The sequence below is a fragment of the Engystomops pustulosus genome, chromosome 3 (genome assembly GCF_040894005.1).
Source record: "Engystomops pustulosus chromosome 3, aEngPut4.maternal, whole genome shotgun sequence".
NCBI classification, from domain to species: domain Eukaryota; kingdom Metazoa; phylum Chordata; class Amphibia; order Anura; family Leptodactylidae; genus Engystomops; species Engystomops pustulosus.
In genome coordinates, this window is record NC_092413.1 from 183331361 (window position 1) to 183351926 (window position 20566).

At 41.8% G+C, this 20566-nt stretch overlaps 1 protein-coding gene across 3 annotated transcripts in view; it reads right to left on the reverse strand.

Moving 5' to 3' along the window:
- Window positions 1–912: 912 nt before the first annotated feature.
- Window positions 913–20566, reverse strand: part of MYO7B (myosin VIIB) — an 84722-nt gene continuing 65068 nt past the window's right edge. For 2 of the 3 annotated variants that reach the window (XM_072143175.1, XM_072143176.1), the window contains 4 exons: window positions 19431–19606; window positions 18915–19096; window positions 16773–16897; window positions 16267–16587 (listed from right to left, as the gene is read on the reverse strand). In XM_072143175.1, coding sequence (XP_071999276.1) covers window positions 16275–16587; window positions 16773–16897; window positions 18915–19096; window positions 19431–19606 — 796 coding nt within the window. In that variant the 3' untranslated portion in view covers window positions 16267–16274. Of the gene's footprint in view, window positions 2021–11074; window positions 11195–11385; window positions 11470–11568; window positions 11686–12350; window positions 12537–12627; window positions 12735–12817; window positions 12903–13531; window positions 13646–14706; window positions 14813–15022; window positions 15179–15717; window positions 15872–16266; window positions 16588–16772; window positions 16898–18914; window positions 19097–19430; window positions 19607–20566 lie in introns of those variants that run through there. The other variant, XM_072143177.1, reaches the window with a different exon arrangement.

Consider the following 20566-nt stretch of genomic DNA (forward strand, 5'->3'; position numbering starts at 1 on the left):
TTGTATAAAATTTGGCAGTCAGTTCTGAGCAGGGTTTAATTATCCATAGCAAATGAATAAGCAGCACATCAGATTATAAAGGAAGGGACCCGAACAATGAATGTGGGGCTATAGCCAAAGGATCCTGGGATTTCTTGCCAAGATTTTGTATCAATGAGAGAACCCAAGGTTTTATTCCAGTGCACTCACTGCTATGATAGGACTGGCTAGTTAGTTCTAGCAGTGGTATTGTGAGACATTGCTTTAGACCCTAGTAACTACTATCTCTATATATTCAGTCAATGACATTGTATCAATCCAATCTTTATTGTATTCACTTACAGCCGGAGACTGATTTTACTTGTAAACATAATGATAAGTTACAAAGGTTTAAGTTACATTTCGCAATCTCGCTGTCATTTAAAAAAAAAAGAAAATATTCCACTAATTTCTCTGACATCTCATCCCGATACCAGGCATATGTCCAAGTGTGTTTTCTTTATCTTACATAACTGATATAGGCACCAGCATAGTAAACAGGGACTGTTGCAGCACACACGTATACCAAAGCATAGCAAGTCATGTGTGATATACATAAGAGTCTTAAATGATGAGTGCATTGCTTTTAGTAGATTTATGTTAGTAATAGAGAGCAAATATCAAGGGATCACGTACACCCCACTGATAACTTTATAACATGTCGGGTATCCATAGCACATGGGGCACAGGTACGCGCACTCACTGACTGAACCTGTATACCTATATACCTTACAGTATTTTGTTTTGTATCCCAGCTAGACCCTGCCTATGAAGGTACCACAGCCTCCTTTAAATTGTATAGTTTCCCCTAATAAACTTATTAAAGGGAACCTGTCATCACAAATTGACCTAATACACCACTACCAGTATGTTGTCTAGAAGCTTTACAGCTTTACAGCTTCTAGATCATGTTTCTTTCATGGCCCAATGCGGTTCCATCATCCTTAAAATAAAGTGAAATGTAAATTGGTTGCATAAAGTCAAGGAGGAGGAGAGTTTATCACTGAAGTCAATATCTTCCTGGCCCTAAACACCTTCTCCCCTGTGATGTTGCGCCGGATTTCTGGAGATATGGTCAGTGATGTCTCTGGGTGCAGGACCACCAATTATGGTAGAGGGGGCATTTAGTGTTCATGTCTCTGTCTCCATGACTTTATACAACCACTTTAAAGTATATTTTCTGTATGATGCTGCTACAATGGGTCATGAAAGAAACATGATCTGGAAGGAGTTCCGCTGATTGACAATATACTGGTAGTGGTTTATTAGGTCAATTTCTTCTGACAGGTTCCCTTTAACATATTAACTACTTACTTATATCAACATTACATTCACACATAAGCTCATTCTTGCTGCAATTTTTTTTGTCAATGAGTTTTATATACCCAGAGGTAGTATCGAAAAAAGACTAATGCGTTTTGAGATGTATCCTGCTTCAATGGCTTTTGTGTAATAACATGCTCCAGCAGTAGCTAAAGGTGTAAAGGTGAGTGTGTATACTGTATGTGTATATATATATATATATGTGTGTGTGTGTGTGTAATTTACATTACAATAAGTTGTGGCTGCTTTATGTACTAACACCTTTTCGGCCTATTATTTTACATAATGTCAAATTATGTAAAATAATCATCTATTGCCATGTATGGATATGACAGAACAGAGGTTCCAGGTAATAGTCAGATATATTTATAAATCCACTTGTACAGTATTGTCCATGTCCGTGATGTGGAATAATGACAGAAAATACCATTGTGAATAACACACAAGGCACAAATATTCTGTGTGTTCAGTGAAGATGAAACAGAGGAAGATACCAGGCAACACTTGTGGTGTTTCTGGATTTGCTGTCTTTTTATGGCAACATCAGGCACAATTGGCTAGAAAGAAGGATGGAAAATACGAGGGTCTTCCACCAGACGTACTAAGGATTGGTTGGTTTTTGTTGCATTGAGATGAAGTAACTTATATATGATGTCAGAAGGTCATCCATCTTATAGCCCTGTAGATAAAAAATACATATTACTATTGAATACAATACTGATCTACATTCATTATGTATCTAATCGTCTAAAGGACCAAGCACTGAAGGGAACCTGTAACCAGTGTTACCCAACTAAAGTACCAACCATCTCAGGTAAAGCATGATACTTCCTTTTTGGAATTCCTTCTGATATGTCAAATGTCTCCCTCAGCTATAAAAAAAATCTCTGCTCATTTTTATATCACTTTGGAGGAGAAGAGTCCTATTTTATATAAGACGAGTCAGGTTTAGAGGCTTTAAGTGGAGTATCAGTTCAGACGCTCCTATCTTCATTTCTCTAGCACCTAGAATCATGCTGGCGTCATATTGAAGATCACACGTGAACTACAGAACCCAAGATACAGGACACAGAACCCTAGATACAAGACATTGAACCCAAGATACAGGACACTGAACCCAAGATACAGGACACTGAAACCAAGATACAGGACACTGAACCCAAGATACAGGACACTGAAACCTAGATACAGGACACTGAACCCAAGATACAGGACACTGAAACCTAGATACAGGACACTGAACCCTAGATACAGGACACTGAACCCTAGACACAGGACACTGAACCCAAGATACAGGACACTGAACCCAAGATACAGGACACTGAACCCAAGATACAGGACACAGAACCCAAGATACAGGACACTGAACCCTAGATACAGGACACTGAACCCAAGATACAGGACACTGAACCCAAGATACAGGACACTGAACCCAAGATACAGGACACTGAACCCAAGATACAGGACACTGAACCCAAGATACAGGACACTGAACCCAAGATACAGGACACTGAACCCAAGATACAGGACACAGAACCCAAGATACAGGACACAGAACCCAAGATACAGGACACCGAACCCAAGATACAGGAAGCTGAACCCAAGATACAGGACACTGAACGCAAGATACAGGACACAGAAGCCAAGATACAGGACACAGAAGCCAAGATACAGGACACTGAACCCAAGATACAGGACACAGAAGCCAAGATGCAGGACACTGAACCCAAGATACAGGACACTGAACCCAAGATACAGGACACTGAACCCAAGATACAGGACACTGAACCCAAGATACAGGACACAGAACCCAAGATACAGGACACAGAACCCAAGATACAGGACACTGAACCCAAGATACAGGACACAGAACCCAAGATACAGGACACAGAACCCAAGATACAGGACACTGAACCCAAGATACAGGACACAGAACCCAAGATACAGGACACAGAACCCAAGATACAGGACACAGAACCCAAGATACAGGACACAGAACCCAAGAAACAGAACACTGAACCCAAGATACAGGACACAGAACCCAAGATACAGGACACTGAACCCAAGATACAGGACACAGAACCCAAGATACAGGACACTGAACCCAAGATACAGGACACAGAACCCAAGATACAGGACACTGAACCCTAGATACAGGACACTGAACCCTAGATACAGGACACAGAAACCAAGATACAGGACACTGAACCCAAGATACAGGACACAGAAACCAAGATACAGGACACTGAACCCAAGATACAGGACACTGAACCCTAGATACAGGACACTGAACCCAAGATACAGGACACAGAACCCAAGATACAGGACACTGAACCCAAGATACAGGACACAGAACCCAAGATACAGGACACTGAACCCAAGATACAGGACACAGAACCCAAGATACAGGACACTGAACCCAAGATACAGGACACTGAACCCAAGATACAGGACACTGAACCCAAGATACAGGACACTGAACCCAGGATACAGGACACTGAACCCAGGATACAGGACACTGAACCCAAGATACAGGACACTGAACCCAAGATACAGGACACAGAAGCCAAGATACAGGACACTGAACCCAAGATACAGGACACTGAACCCAAGATACAGGACACTGAAGCCAAGATACAGGACACTGAACCCAAGATACAGGACACTGAACCCAAGATACAGGACACTGAACCCAAGATACAGGACACAGAAGCCAAAATACAGGACACTGAACCCAAGATACAGGACACTGAACCCAAGATACAGGACACAGAACCCAAGATACAGGACACAGAACCCAAGATACAGGACACTGAACCCAAGATACAGGACACTGAACCCAAGATACAGGACACAGAACCCAAGATACAGGACACTGAACCCAAGATACAGGACACTGAACCCAAGATACAGGACACTGAACCCAAGATACAGGACACTGAACCCAAGATACAGGACACAGAACCCAAGATACAGGACACTGAACCCAAGATACAGGACACTGAACCCAAGATACAGGACACAGAAGCCAAGATACAGGACACTGAACCCAAGATACAGGACACTGAACCCAAGATACAGGACACTGAACCCAAGATACAGGACACTGAACCCAAGATACAGGACACTGAATCCAAGATACAGGACACTGAACCCTAGATACAGGACACTGAACCCTAGATACAGGACACAGAACCCAAGATACAGGACACAGAACCCAAGATACAGGACACTGAACCCAAGATACAGGACACAGAACCCAAGATACAGGACACTGAACCCAAGATACAGGACACAGAACCCAAGATACAGGACACTGAACCCAAGATACAGGACACAGAACCCAAGATACAGGACACTGAACCCTAGATACAGGACACTGAACCCTAGATACAGGACACAGAAACCAAGATACAGGACACTGAACCCTAGATACAGGACACTGAACCCTAGATACAGGACACTGAACCCTAGATACAGGACACAGAACCCAAGATACAGGACACAGAACCCAAGAAACAGAACACTGAACCCAAGATACAGGACACAGAACCCAAGATACAGGACACTGAACCCAAGATACAGGACACAGAACCCAAGATACAGGACACTGAACCCAAGATACAGGACACAGAACCCAAGATACAGGACACTGAACCCTAGATACAGGACACTGAACCCTAGATACAGGACACAGAAACCAAGATACAGGACACTGAACCCAAGATACAGGACACAGAAACCAAGATACAGGACACTGAACCCAAGATACAGGACACTGAACCCTAGATACAGGACACTGAACCCAAGATACAGGACACAGAACCCAAGATACAGGACACTGAACCCAAGATACAGGACACAGAACCCAAGATACAGGACACTGAACCCAAGATACAGGACACAGAACCCTAGATACAAGACATTGAACCCAAGATACAGGACACTGAACCCAAGATACAGGACACTGAACCCTAGATACAGGACACTGAACCCAAGATACAGGACACTGAACCCAAGATACAGGACACTGAACCCAAGATACAGGACACTGAACCCAAGATACAGGACACAGAACCCAAGATACAGGACACAGAACCCAAGATACAGGACACTGAAACCAAGATACAGGACACTGAACCCAAGATACAGGACACTGAAACCTAGATACAGGACACTGAACCCAAGATACAGGACACTGAAACCTAGATACAGGACACTGAACCCTAGATACAGGACACTGAACCCTAGACACAGGACACTGAACCCAAGATACAGGACACTGAACCCAAGATACAGGACACTGAACCCAAGATACAGGACACAGAACCCAAGATACAGGACACTGAACCCTAGATACAGGACACTGAACCCAAGATACAGGACACTGAACCCAAGATACAGGACACTGAACCCAAGATACAGGACACTGAACCCAAGATACAGGACACTGAACCCAAGATACAGGACACTGAACCCAAGATACAGGACACAGAACCCAAGATACAGGACACAGAACCCAAGATACAGGACACAGAACCCAAGATACAGGACACAGAACCCTAGATACAAGACACTGAACCCAAGATACAGGACACAGAACCCTAGATACAGGACACTGAACCCAAGATACAGGACACTGAACCCAAGATACAGGACACTGAACCCTAGATACAGGACACTGAACCCAAGATACAGGACACAGAACCCAAGATACAGGACACAGAACCCAAGATATGGGACACAGAAGCCAAGATACATGACACAGAAGCCAAGATACATGACACAGAACCCAAGAAACAGGACACAGAAGCCAAGATACATGACACAGAACCCAAGATACAGGACACAGAACCCAAGATACATGACATTGAACCCAAGATACATGACACAGAAGCCAAGATACAGGACACTGAACCCTAGATACAGGACACTGAACCCAAGATACAGGACACTGAACCCAAGATACAGGACACTGAACCCAAGATACAGGACACTGAACCAAAGATACAGGACACTGAACCCTAGATACAGGACACTGAACCCAAGATACAGGACACTGAACCCTAGATACAGGACACTGAACCCAAGATACAGGACACTGAACCCTAGATACAGGACACTGAACCCAAGATACAGGACACTGAACCCAAGATACATGACACAGAACCCAAGATACAGGACACAGAACCCAAGATACAGGACACAGAAGCCAAGATACAGGACACTGAACCCAAGATACAGGACACAGAACCCAAGATACAGGACACCGAACCCAAGATACAGGAAGCTGAACCCAAGATACAGGACACTGAACCCAAGATACAGGACACAGAAGCCAAGATACAGGACACAGAAGCCAAGATACAGGACACTGAACCCAAGATACAGGACACAGAAGCCAAGATGCAGGACACTGAACCCAAGATGCAGGACACTGAACCCAAGATACAGGACACAGAACCCAAGATACAGGACACTGAACCCAAGATACAGGACACTGAACCCAAGATACAGGACACAGAACCCAAGATACAGGACACAGAACCCAAGATACAGGACACTGAACCCAAGATACAGGACACAGAACCCAAGATACAGGACACAGAACCCAAGATACAGGACACTGAACCCAAGATACAGGACACAGAACCCAAGATACAGGACACAGAACCCAAGATACAGGACACAGAACCCAAGATACAGGACACAGAACCCAAGAAACAGAACACTGAACCCAAGATACAGGACACAGAACCCAAGATACAGGACACTGAACCCAAGATACAGGACACAGAACCCAAGATACAGGACACTGAACCCAAGATACAGGACACAGAACCCAAGATACAGGACACTGAACCCTAGATACAGGACACTGAACCCTAGATACAGGACACAGAAACCAAGATACAGGACACTGAACCCAAGATACAGGACACAGAAACCAAGATACAGGACACTGAACCCAAGATACAGGACACTGAACCCTAGATACAGGACACTGAACCCAAGATACAGGACACAGAACCCAAGATACAGGACACTGAACCCAAGATACAGGACACAGAACCCAAGATACAGGACACTGAACCCAAGATACAGGACACAGAACCCAAGATACAGGACACTGAACCCAAGATACAGGACACTGAACCCAAGATACAGGACACTGAACCCAAGATACAGGACACTGAACCCAGGATACAGGACACTGAACCCAGGATACAGGACACTGAACCCAAGATACAGGACACTGAACCCAAGATACAGGACACAGAAGCCAAGATACAGGACACTGAACCCAAGATACAGGACACTGAACCCAAGATACAGGACACTGAAGCCAAGATACAGGACACTGAACCCAAGATACAGGACACTGAACCCAAGATACAGGACACTGAACCCAAGATACAGGACACAGAAGCCAAAATACAGGACACTGAACCCAAGATACAGGACACAGAACCCAAGATACAGGACACAGAACCCAAGATACAGGACACTGAACCCAAGATAAAGGACACTGAACCCAAGATACAGGACACAGAACCCAAGATACAGGACACTGAACCCAAGATACAGGACACTGAACCCAAGATACAGGACACTGAACCCAAGATACAGGACACTGAACCCAAGATACAGGACACAGAACCCAAGATACAGGACACTGAACCCAAGATACAGGACACTGAACCCAAGATACAGGACACAGAAGCCAAGATACAGGACACTGAACCCAAGATACAGGACACTGAACCCAAGATACAGGACACTGAACCCAAGATACAGGACACTGAACCCAAGATACAGGACACTGAATCCAAGATACAGGACACTGAACCCTAGATACAGGACACTGAACCCTAGATACAGGACACAGAACCCAAGATACAGGACACAGAACCCAAGATACAGGACACTGAACCCAAGATACAGGACACAGAACCCAAGATACAGGACACTGAACCCAAGATACAGGACACTGAACCCAAGATACAGGACACTGAACCCTAGATACAGGACACAGAACCCAAGATACAGGACACAGAACCCAAGATACAGGACACTGAACCCAAGATACAGGACACAGAACCCAAGATACAGGACACTGAACCCTAGATACAGGACACAGAACCCAAGATACAGGACACTGAACCCAAGATACAGGACACAGAACCCAAGATACAGGACACTGAACCCAAGATACAGGACACAGAACCCAAGATACAGGACACTGAACCCAAGATACATGACACAGAACCCAAGATACAGGACACTGAACCCAAGATACAGGACACTGAACCCTAGATACAGGACACTGAATCCAAGATACAGGACACTGAACCCTAGATACAGGACACTGAACCCAAGATACAGGACACTGAACCCTAGATACAGGACACTGAACCCTAGATACAGGACACAGAACCCAAGATACAGGACACTGAACCCAAGATACAGGACACTGAACCCAAGATACAGGACACTGAACCCAAGATACAGGACACTGAACCCAAGATACAGGACACTGAATCCAAGATACAGGACACTGAACCCTAGATACAGGACACTGAACCCTAGATACAGGACACAGAACCCAAGATACAGGACACAGAACCCAAGATACAGGACACTGAACCCAAGATACAGGACACAGAACCCAAGATACAGGACACAGAACCCAAGATACAGGACACTGAACCCTAGATACAGGACACAGAACCCAAGATACAGGACACTGAACCCAAGATACAGGACACAGAACCCAAGATACAGGACACTGAACCCAAGATACAGGACACAGAACCCAAGATACAGGACACTGAACCCAAGATACATGACACAGAACCCAAGATACAGGACACTGAACCCAAGATACAGGACACTGAACCCTAGATACAGGACACTGAATCCAAGATACAGGACACTGAACCCTAGATACAGGACACTGAACCCAAGATACAGGACACTGAACCCTAGATACAGGACACTGAACCCTAGATACAGGACACAGAACCCAAGATACAGGACACAGAACCCAAGATACAGGACACTGAACCCAAGGTACAGGACACAGAACCCAAGATACAGGACACTGAACCCAAGATACAGGACACTGAACCCAAGATACAGGACACTGAACCCTAGATACAGGACACTGAACCCAAGATACAGGACACTGAACCCAAGATACAGGACACTGAACCCTAGATACAGGACACTGAACCCAAGATACAGGACACTGAACCCAAGATACAGGACACTGAACCCAAGATACAGGACACAGAACCCAAGATACAGGACACTGAACCCAAGATACAGGACACTGAACCCTAGATACAGGACACTGAACCCAAGATACAGGACACTGAACCCAAGATACAGGACACTGAACCCAAGATACAGGACACAGAACCCAAGATACAGGACACTGAACCCAAGATACAGGACACTGAACCCAAGATACAGGACACTGAACCCTAGATACAGGACACTGAACCCAAGATACAGGACACTGAACCCAAGATACAGGACACTGAACCCTAGATACAGGACACTGAACCCTAGATACAGGACACTGAACCCAAGATATAGGACACTGAACCCAAGATACAGGCAGTTAAAGAAATAGGCAGGAACTGGATCTTTATCTGCAGCTCACATTTCCAACTATCTCTCTGTTTGTATCTCTGGGTCTGTAAATTACATAACCACAATACTGATGTGATCAGAAATATTCTATTTTTCTCTCATGTTTTAGGTGTTATAGATCTGAAGATTAAGACCTTTGAATTGACAATCCCTAATAAACTTCACTTGATTTTTATAGAAATTCTAGAAAGGACATTTCATACTCTACCCAAAGGGGGCTGGTAATTAAAAGGGGTAAAATAAGGTGACAGGTTTCCTTTATACTAGGAGATGCATAATAAGCCCATTTCCATGTCTGCAATGTAACACACAACCCTATTTCTCCTGTAATAAAACACAATTTGAACAGTAACACAACCCATCAGTATGCAACTTCTGGATACAGAATCTCAAAAAACATGTATATATTTTAATATAAATCCTGTTACTATAAGAGGCCCAACAGAGGGGCATACAGAAGGAGCATCACATAACAGATTCAATTACACTTTCATAACCTTTAGGGGTTGTACAGGATAACAGTGTCCTTACACAGAGTAAAAATAACAAATGTACCCCACTTGATCATGATCACTTACGGTAATCAAAATAAGGAAGAGAAACATACTAATGACCTATTTGGATAGGTCTGGGAAAAAAAAAGCATAATGCTAATGAATTATGCAAATGAGGCTGAAGGGCTCCAGGCTCCGTTAAATCCTATGGAGGCCGGAGCTCCTCAGACTCATTTACATAATTATTAAAGCCTTTTTTTTTTTTTTTTTTTAAACAAGGCATACCAAGCTAAGAGAAGAACAGATCCTGCCAGAAGGGGCACACACCAGTATGTCAGTGTGCTTGGTTTATAATCCTTCATCCTAGTGGTAGATATCTTTTAAAAATGGCAGTACACATAATATGGCAGCATGGAATAAAATTATGTGGTTACACATGGTTAACTGGTTATTAAGATCTCAAGATCCAATTTTTATCTTTTATCAACATGAACAATATCATGAATTGTGAAGGGAAATATAACGTGAAGGTAACAAAGTACTATTAATGTACACAGACAGCAAGACATGTCACTTACCAAAGAAGTCTCACATAGGATCTTGTTATCTCGTACCAGGTTCCCAGTTGTCATCTGAAAATATGTGTTTCCACTGTTCCAGCGAGAGATTTTATTTAATGGATGGTTCACAAGCAACTCCTATGTGGAAGAATATAGAGTAGAGCTCACACTTTGCTACTGTCACCTCTTTCATCTGAAGGAGGATTCAGGAACTTTTATTTGCCCCATTAGTGATTAGGGATTATATTTAATCTTGTGACTGTAATCCACACTTTACCTACTTATTTAGAGTAAGATAATACTTACTCTACCGTAAACCTTACTCATACCTTAGTCTTGGGATGGAATAAGGATACTCCATGTTTGTTTATTGCAATAAGTACAATATCGGGCAATGATGGATCAGACGATTGCTGAAAGGTAAAGTTGTATTATCTAAGTTATATGGTAATAGTAAAAGCAGAATGATGTAACACACACATGAACTTTCCATAACTAGGAACAATACTTACCTTGACTTCAAAAAATGCAGAGCCAAAAGTCGGCCACCTGCTGATGTGCTTCAGAAACGCTATCTTAGCCTCTTCCACCGTTTTCTTCTCATGTTTATTATAAGCAGCTATTATGTTCTAGAAATAAAAGAATAATGTAAAAGTTTCCTTATTGGGCAGAATTGATTCCTATATACAGGCATCAATATGTTCTTAAGTTGAATTTGTTTGTAAGTCGGAAATGTATATTTTATAATTGTAGATCCAGACAAAAAACAATTGGGGTTTCAAAATTTTTTGCTGTAATGGGACCAAGGATTATCAATAAAACTTAATTACAGACACCTTACAGCTGATGATTGCAGTCTGGGACTATAGTAAAGCCTTCAGAGAGCTTCACCAGAGGTCACAGTGTACAGGGAGGTAGGTCTGTAACTAGCGGTTGTCTGTAAGTTGGGTGTCCTTAAGTAGGGGACTGCCTGTACTTGGCCTCTAGTGTTGGTTTGCCATGTGCTGCACTGTTTATTCAGTATCACTTCCCAAATCCAAATTAATACTAAATCTAGAGGGTTAAAGTGAATCACTTAGTTTACTGCCCTGCATCATTTTTGAGACATTTTGTGTTCCCCCAACACCCATAGTGACGATATGATCATCTACAAAAAAATGAAAATAATGATTCCTCTGCAAGGCCACAGATTTTCTAAAAAATGACCTTTAAGGTCATTGGAGGTCTGACTTCTGGAAATAGTAAAGGAGGAAGGGCAGGACTAGTGTATTATAAAATGATAGATTTCACCCACCTTCTTCCATTCTTCTTGTGTACTCATACGCAAAAGGTACTCCGGAACAAAATCTCGTAGGGTTTTATTGAGGTTGACAAGTTGAGAGCGGTCATTATTGTACTGTATTTTGTATATCAGTCCTGCTAGGTTCACAGCATCTTCTACAGTACATCGGTGGTAACCACGCATATACTTCGGCAATTCCTGAATAATACATGAAGAAAAGTATGGATGATTAATTTTTCCATTCTCCATAGGCGATATAAATATATCTGGGAGTATAAATGTTACTCACCTGATGATAGTGAAATATAGCATCAGCCTTAACATCCTTCCCGGGCTGAACAGACACCCACAGCTTCCGCATAAAGTACAACTGGAAACTGGCAAAGTAAGGCGCTCCTGTATAACAAGATCATGTTACACATGTTATCAACATTGTGTGATAAAATTAAGTATTTTGTCTGCTGGTCAGGCACTTTTACCTGCAGTAGGACGACTCTTTCGGATATAATCATTCAGTTGCCTCAGTGCATCATAGAAATAATCCTGTTCATTCAAGCTAATAACCTGTAGAAGAATCAGCATGCGATTAAAGGACATCTACCACCAGGATGAAGGATTGTAAAACAAGCACACAGGCATACTAGTGTGTGCCCCCTCTGGCAGGATCCGTTCTTCTTTTAGCTTCTTATGGCCTAGTTTTTAGAAAAAAGGGGTTTTGAGTGGATCCTGACACCAGTATGTCAGTGTGCTTGATTTACAATCCTTCATCTTGGTGATAGATGTCCTTTAATGTATCCAAAGATTTACTGACTGTGTGAAAGTGTCCTTGATGAAAGCTTAGCTGCAGTAACCCCGTACAGCCACTACATAATGCACAGGCATTTTGCCTCTGGATCATAGTTTGGTGGCTACATCTGCTGATATAAGGGGGGGCCGCCATGTATCTGAGATACACTGATGAAAACCCCTTTGGTTTATATACTGAAGAGTAAAAAGTTGCTTCTGGACTTACAGAATCCAAATAAATTTGATTCATCCTCAACTCAAATTCTCAATTTAAATTAATTTCATATAATATCAGCAAATATCAGCAGCAGGAAGTGATGTCAGAAATATATATTATAATAATGTCTTTATAATAAAACTTAGCCTCGCTTAATGACATTTTTGGAATGAAACCCTATTAGTCTTACCTTGTCTCCTATCTTTAAAAAGATGCTGAATCCATCCCAGGAGGTGAGCTGTAGTTTGTTAGCAATGTTCTGGCACACTTCCCTCACCTTAGTGTTAGTGCCAACTTCAAAGGCCTATGTGAGACATAACACTGACATTACAAGAAGTATACAAGTAGTGTACCTATACAATAGGTGGCCATACACCTCCATCAGCTGTCAGCTAAAGACCAGTTCCCATCTGCATTCAGCTTTCTCTTTTGCCGTTTCCATTTAAAAACAGATCCATTTTTTCCCCATTGATTTCAATAGACTTTCAATTTTAACATCTTCCGTTAGACCTTCTGCTATTTGGAATAAAAATGGAAGGCTATATAATAATAATTAAACAGAAAGTGACACTAACGGAAAGCAAAGTTTCTTTTTTTAAAACGGATCACTTAAAATTATCCTTTAAGACTGCACAAGAGGTGTCCTGTGGTTTCTTGTTGATTCCTTTTTAATTCCTTTTTATTGAATATAACGCACACAGATTACGCAGCAATGCACAGATCTTGCCAAACCGGTCCCTGTCCCCATGGGACACACAATCTAATCATTCTACCTGTATGTTTTGGTGTGTGGGTGGAAACCAGAGGACCCAGAGGAAACCCACAGAGAGAATATACAAACTCTTTGTATTGTATTGTTATTGCACATATTGCTTTTTATATGTCTTTTTGATCTACCTTGTTAACCCAAAAACATTTGAATAAACTGCTAAACGGAAGCCAAAATGGAGAACAGCTATTTTTTGTACTTAGCTGAGCCAAGCATACATGTGTTTACAATGAGGAAAGTGAAATAAGCCTCATTTCCAATGGGTGAAAAGGATCAAGCATGATGATATCCAGTGACCCATCTCTTTTATCCCAATACCAGTTTATATGAAAGGTTGGTACACCCCAATAAACACTTAAAAGTCAGGTGATGCTGCTGAAATAAGTAGGCTTGGGTGACTTTTATCTAATGTGTATGGCTACCTGGAAAAAAGTGGAAAAACTTTAAACGCTAATATTGGATTATTTCAGTAATATTCACCATAGTTAAATGTGTAAGTAATGTAAGAATCCTTCATCTATACAGATTTCTAGTGACATAAAAAGCGGGATGTACCATGGGGCACGTTTGAGTCTACAGAAGGATTGTACTCATACCTCTTCTGTCTCATTTGGAAAGTACACTTTGTGGTAGATCTTAGTGCTTATCTGTTGTATGGCTTCAACTTCTACCTGGTGCGGGGGCTGTTTTCTAGGGCCACTTCTATGGACCAAAACAAAAACACAGTGAGTAACATGTCCAGGAAATTAACTTGATATTCTAAACATTGTAAATTTTACTTTTACATATCTACAATTTACATATCACTTTAACAACTAATGACCCATCCATAAGGACGGATCAGACAGTGCCGTGTATCCAAGTGAATAACGCAGTCTATGAACTGTATATAAGATAAACAAGAGATATTACTGTAGTATTCTCTGGATCCTTCTTTTACATTCCTTGGATAGTGGTTCCCTTTGACGGTTCTCAATAAATCTCTGAACATGCACCAACAAAGTTTTACTTGGTGGAAAGAGCCCGGTGCATAGCCAAAGAAGCTGCCACCCACTGCTCAAACTATAACTGGAAGAGAAAGAAGCACAGTTTTATCTTCTGGAAGTCAAACAGAGAACAAAATTATGTGCTAAACAAAATATGGAAAACTAGAAAAAGTTTTATATCTTAGATTCTTCACTGTTGCCCCTTTTGATTTGATGCCAGCTGGTATTACAAGCACTTTTAAGGTACCCTCAAGAGAAGTCAAGAAAATCATTAAATACTGTGATAGAATCGGTTCGCATTGGTACCAGTCCAGAAAAGGAAGAGAAAAGTTACTACTACTGAAGAGGAGACATTTTTATTTTAAAAATATGTACCATAATGTATATAGATTTCTGTGTCAGAACGTAAAGATAAAACAGCCAATGTTGGAAGATCATTCAAGACTGTTGGGAAACTATTCCAGGTGACTACCTCATAAGGCTGACCGAGAGACTGGCAAGAATGTGCAAAGCTGCCATCAATACAAAAGAATGGCCAAAACTATGTTACTGTGTGTATATCTAATATGTATATGCATACAGTGTACTAAATACAAAAGGGGTCATTTTACAGTATTTTACCTGTTGCTATTTGCTGTCATTTGCTTCAAGATCTGGCAATAGATTTCATCTCTAAGGGATTCTTCACGCACAGGGCCAGAGAATATCTGATCTGTAAGTTCCACTGGGGAGTTGGTCTGTTTTGATGGATAGTCTCCCATGTATTTCATAATAGGTAGGTTATGTTAAGGTCAAATATTATACATTTAGAATCTGTATTTTAGAGAAGCATTTGCTCCATCATACCAATTATTACAAACACAATAGGGCAAGGGTGCAGAACCTTTTTTGTCTGCAGGTAGCATTCTCACAACGCTTAACTTCAAGGGGCCATACAAGTAAACAGGTCACCCATAAATACAGTACAGCACTAAATACCACCCCAGGAAAATATTGCATTTAGATGTTAACTAATACAGACACTGGAACAGGCTATACATACAGCACCCAGACCAGATGATAAATAATAACCACAGAACAGACAATTATAATGAAAACCCCCAGAGCAGAAAAATAATATAATGATTACGTTAGAAAAAGACTAATATTAAGCAGACACAAATATTAAAACGGACAGATCAGACAGAGACCCCTCTCCTACAAGAACAGAAAAGGATAATAATAGATCTAAACATTAAAACTTCAAAGGAAACTAAGAATAATAGTATACTACAAGATTTACTGCATATCATCCGTGTCATGTCACCTGTCCCCTGACTATAATAAAGGATATCAATGAAAGCCTGGCAGGCATAATCCCGCAGATCAGCCACTTCACAAACTTTCCGAAGCAAAGGTTGTCTTAGTGGTTCCCTGGAGTAAGCCCAGAGCTGTGACTTACCCCGTGTTCTCTGCAGAAAAGCCTTAGAAACACTCTCAGGGTCTGGAGGTCTTAAAGTGACAAAACAAAATAAAAACATTATACAAAACATTATATACAGTGCATTACAATATTACCTTGTTAGAAAAATTTGCAGATTTTTTTTTTAATTATTAACTGGAATATTTTTCTTCTATAAATGATTTAATTATACAACTGTACATATATTATATAATATTTGTAACAATGTGTGTACCTGAAATACTGCATGGAAAATTCCTCTAACGTGTATGGCTGAACTACTTCTTGTTGGGCAGACTCATCAATTGAAGAACCAAGTAATTCAGATTTCCGCTGTTCTGGTGACATAGCAATCACTCTCTATGGGCAAAAATGTAATCCATGAGTCAATAAACTATAACAGTCCTACAGCCTAAAGAAATGTTAGTAACAAATTCACAACAATAAAAGAAAACCACACTTACGGTAACTTGTTCACTTAAGTTATATAAAAAAAATGTTAAAATCCTGATAAAAGTGACAGTATTTCAGAAACTGCTGATCTACTGGGATTTTCACGCACAACCATCTCTAGGGTTTACAGAGAATGGTCCGAAAAAGAAAAAACATCCAGTGAGCGGCAGTTCTGTGGGCGGAAATGCCTTGTTGATGCCAGAGGTCAGAGGAGAATGGGCAGACTGGTTCGAGCTGATAGAAAGGCAACAGTGACTCAAATCGCCACTCGTTACAACCAAGGTAGGCAGAAGAGCATCTCTGAACGCACAGTACGTCAAACTTTGAGGCAGATGGGCTACAGCAGCAGAAGACCACACCGGGTGCCACTCCTTTCAGCTAAGAACAGGAAACTGAGGCTACAATTTGCACAAGCTAATCGAAATTGGACAGTAGAAGATTGGAAAAACGTTGCCTGGTCTGATGAGTCTCGATTTCTGCTGCGACATTCGGATGGTAGGGTCAGAATTTGGCGTCAACAACATGAAAGCATGGATCCATCCTGGGGAATATTTTCTTGGCACTCTTTGGGCCCCTTGGTACCAATTAGCATCGTTGCAATGCCACAGCCTACCTGAGTATTGTTGCTGACCATGTCCATCCCTTTATGACCACAATGTACCCAACATCTGATGGCTACTTTCAGCAGCATAATGCGCCATGTCATAAAGCTGGAATCATCTCAGACTGGTTTCTTGAACATGACAATGAGGTCACTGTACTCAAATGGCCTCCACAGTCACCAGATCTCAATCCAATAGAGCATCTTTGGGATGTGGTGGAACGGGAGATTCGCATCATGGATGTGCAGCCGACAAATCTGCGGCAACTGTGTGATGCCATCATGTCAATATGGACCAAAATCTCTGAGGAATGCTTCCAGCACCTTGTTGAATCTATGCCACGAAGAATTGAGGCAGTTCTGAAGGCAAAAGGGGGTCCAACCCGTTACTAGCATGGTGTACCTAATAAAGTGGCTGGTGAGTGTATATGTGTGACTTAAAGGAGATCTACCATCAAAATCAAGCATGAACCAGGGATCCTTAGTCATAGATCCAGAAACCGTGTCTGTGGAAATCGTCTTATATTTGTTATCCATGGCCCCCCTCCTTCTAAAATCAACTATGCTAATGAACCTTAAGGAGGTGTTACCAGAGCCCCTCTGTGCTGCAATTTCACAAGCTGTTACACTGTGCAGGAGCACTTCCCTTCTCCCAGTGTCTGCTGAAATTTCCTCTGTTGTAGTGAGATTACATTGGGCAGAGGTAAAGGGGAAGTGCTTAGAGGGCAGGGTGGAGCGGGAGGGAGAGACATTCCTGTGAAGTTGAAGCTGGAAGGGCTCTGGTAAAAACCCTAGGAGCCCTTCTATCTCATTAGCATAATTGTAAAAGTCGATTTTTAGATGGAATGAGATCATGTTAACAAATTACCAAAGATTACCACAGTTACAGTGCCTGTATCTATGAGTAGGTGTGCCTTGTTTATCATGATGGAATATTTTCTTTAACGTTAGGATGTAAAAAAGGAAGTGCAGCTACCCTTCCGAATAGTGGTACAAAGGCTGACACTTTATTTCTAACATTTGCCCCCTCTTTTCCCAGTAACATAAGGACATAGTGTAGAACCCCCAATGCAGGTGTAAACCTAGCCATACTGGGTCCAAAAATGTAATATAATACCGGTATAAACACATATATTTAGTTTTTTAGTGATTTTTTAGGTCTCTTTGTAAACAATTTAAAAAAAACACACAGGCAAAATTCATTACATTCTAAATTACAATATTTAGAAGAGTTCAAATTCTTACAAAATTTTTGTGCTATTTGCAAAATTCCAATCTACATCCATTTATACTGAACCATGCATACTGACAATGTTTGATTACCAGTATTTCAGCACTTGGTTTGGTAAGGGTTGGTACAACATAGATGGCATCCAAAGGCACAGCACCACTGTTTCCTGTTCTTTCATTTTTTGCATTGGTCCAGTTTGGCCCATTCTGAAGCTCTGGACTTTTGTTTAGAAGAAGCAGATCTCCATTCCGAAAGCTTAACAGGTCCGGCTCATCTGGGAAGCGGAATAAAGACATTGGGGGAAATTTATCAGGACTTGTATGGTTTGCAATAGAGGGAGTGTGGATGGAGAGGTGTGAAGGTGGGCAAATCTGTGGTGAGTTGACGCGGTGCCTGCACACTCCAAGCTGTATGGTCGCTGGTTAAAAGCTCAAATCTACACCAGACAGGACATAGCTTTGTACACTAGCACAGCCCGGCCGAAATATACATCAGATAAATATACCGCCAGGGTATGATAAATCTCCTCCATTATACAGTAAAAAAAACATTGTTATTCTCCCTTACAATCTCCATTAATATGGTCCCTAAATAAGGAACTCTGATACCTGTCAATGACTTGGAGCTGTCTTGCAAAGCTACCGCATACACAGATCTCTCCTTCAACCCATCCAAAAAGTGGAGAAGCAATTTAGCAATTTCTTCGCTGTTCTGTGAGGTCAGAACGAACTGCTCTCCTCTCAGTGTATTCAAGACACAGCACTGACCAAATGATTTTTCAGCCCTGTAGAAAGTAATTATACAGTTATTACACAAATATGGTATTTCAGCATGTATAGAAAACATACCAGTCTACCAGTACCCAAATTACATAAAGTAAAAATAGTAATGTATATGGCACTTAGACTTTACAGACAATACTATTCCTGTTTCTGACTTTTCTGATATAAAAAAAATGTATTTTTTAGGATTATGCTAATTAGGTTTGGATATGATATTACTCTATTGATTCCGGGGGGGGGGGATCTTTTGTACAAATATGTCCAGGCAAATTTTACACAATATTAAGATTTAAGGCTAAGGTAGAGTTGCACACATACATTAGGAAATTATTTTTATGTTGCTAGTTATGAACAAGGAGCACATTAACACTTACACAATTACCTTATATACTCGAGTATAAGCCTAGTTTTTCAGCACAAAAAATGTGCTGAAAAACCCAAACTCAGCTTATATTCGAGTCAAAAACTAAATATATCTAAACTCACCTTTCCGGCGACCCCTGTATATCTTCTGTGCGATCTGTCCGGCAGCGGCGGAAGGCTATATACACTGGGGCAGGGGCTGGCAGGCTATATACACTAGGGCAGGGCCTGGCAGGCTATATACACTGGGGCAGGGCCTGGCAGGCTATATACACTGGGGCAGGGCCTGGCAGGCTATATACACTGGGGCAGGGCCTGGCAGGCTATATACACTGGGGCAGGGCCTGGCTGGCTATATACACTGGGGCAGGGCCTGGCTGGCTATATACACTGGGGCAGGGGCTGGCTGGCTATATACACTGGGGCAGAAGCTGGCTATATACACTGGGGCAGGGGCTGGCTGGCTATATCAGGAGGCTGTGACCAATGCATTTCCCACCCTCGGCCTATACTCGAGTCAATAGGTTTTCCCAGTATTTTGTGGTAAAATTAGGGGCCTCGGCTTATACTCGGGTCGGCTTATACTCGAGTATATACGG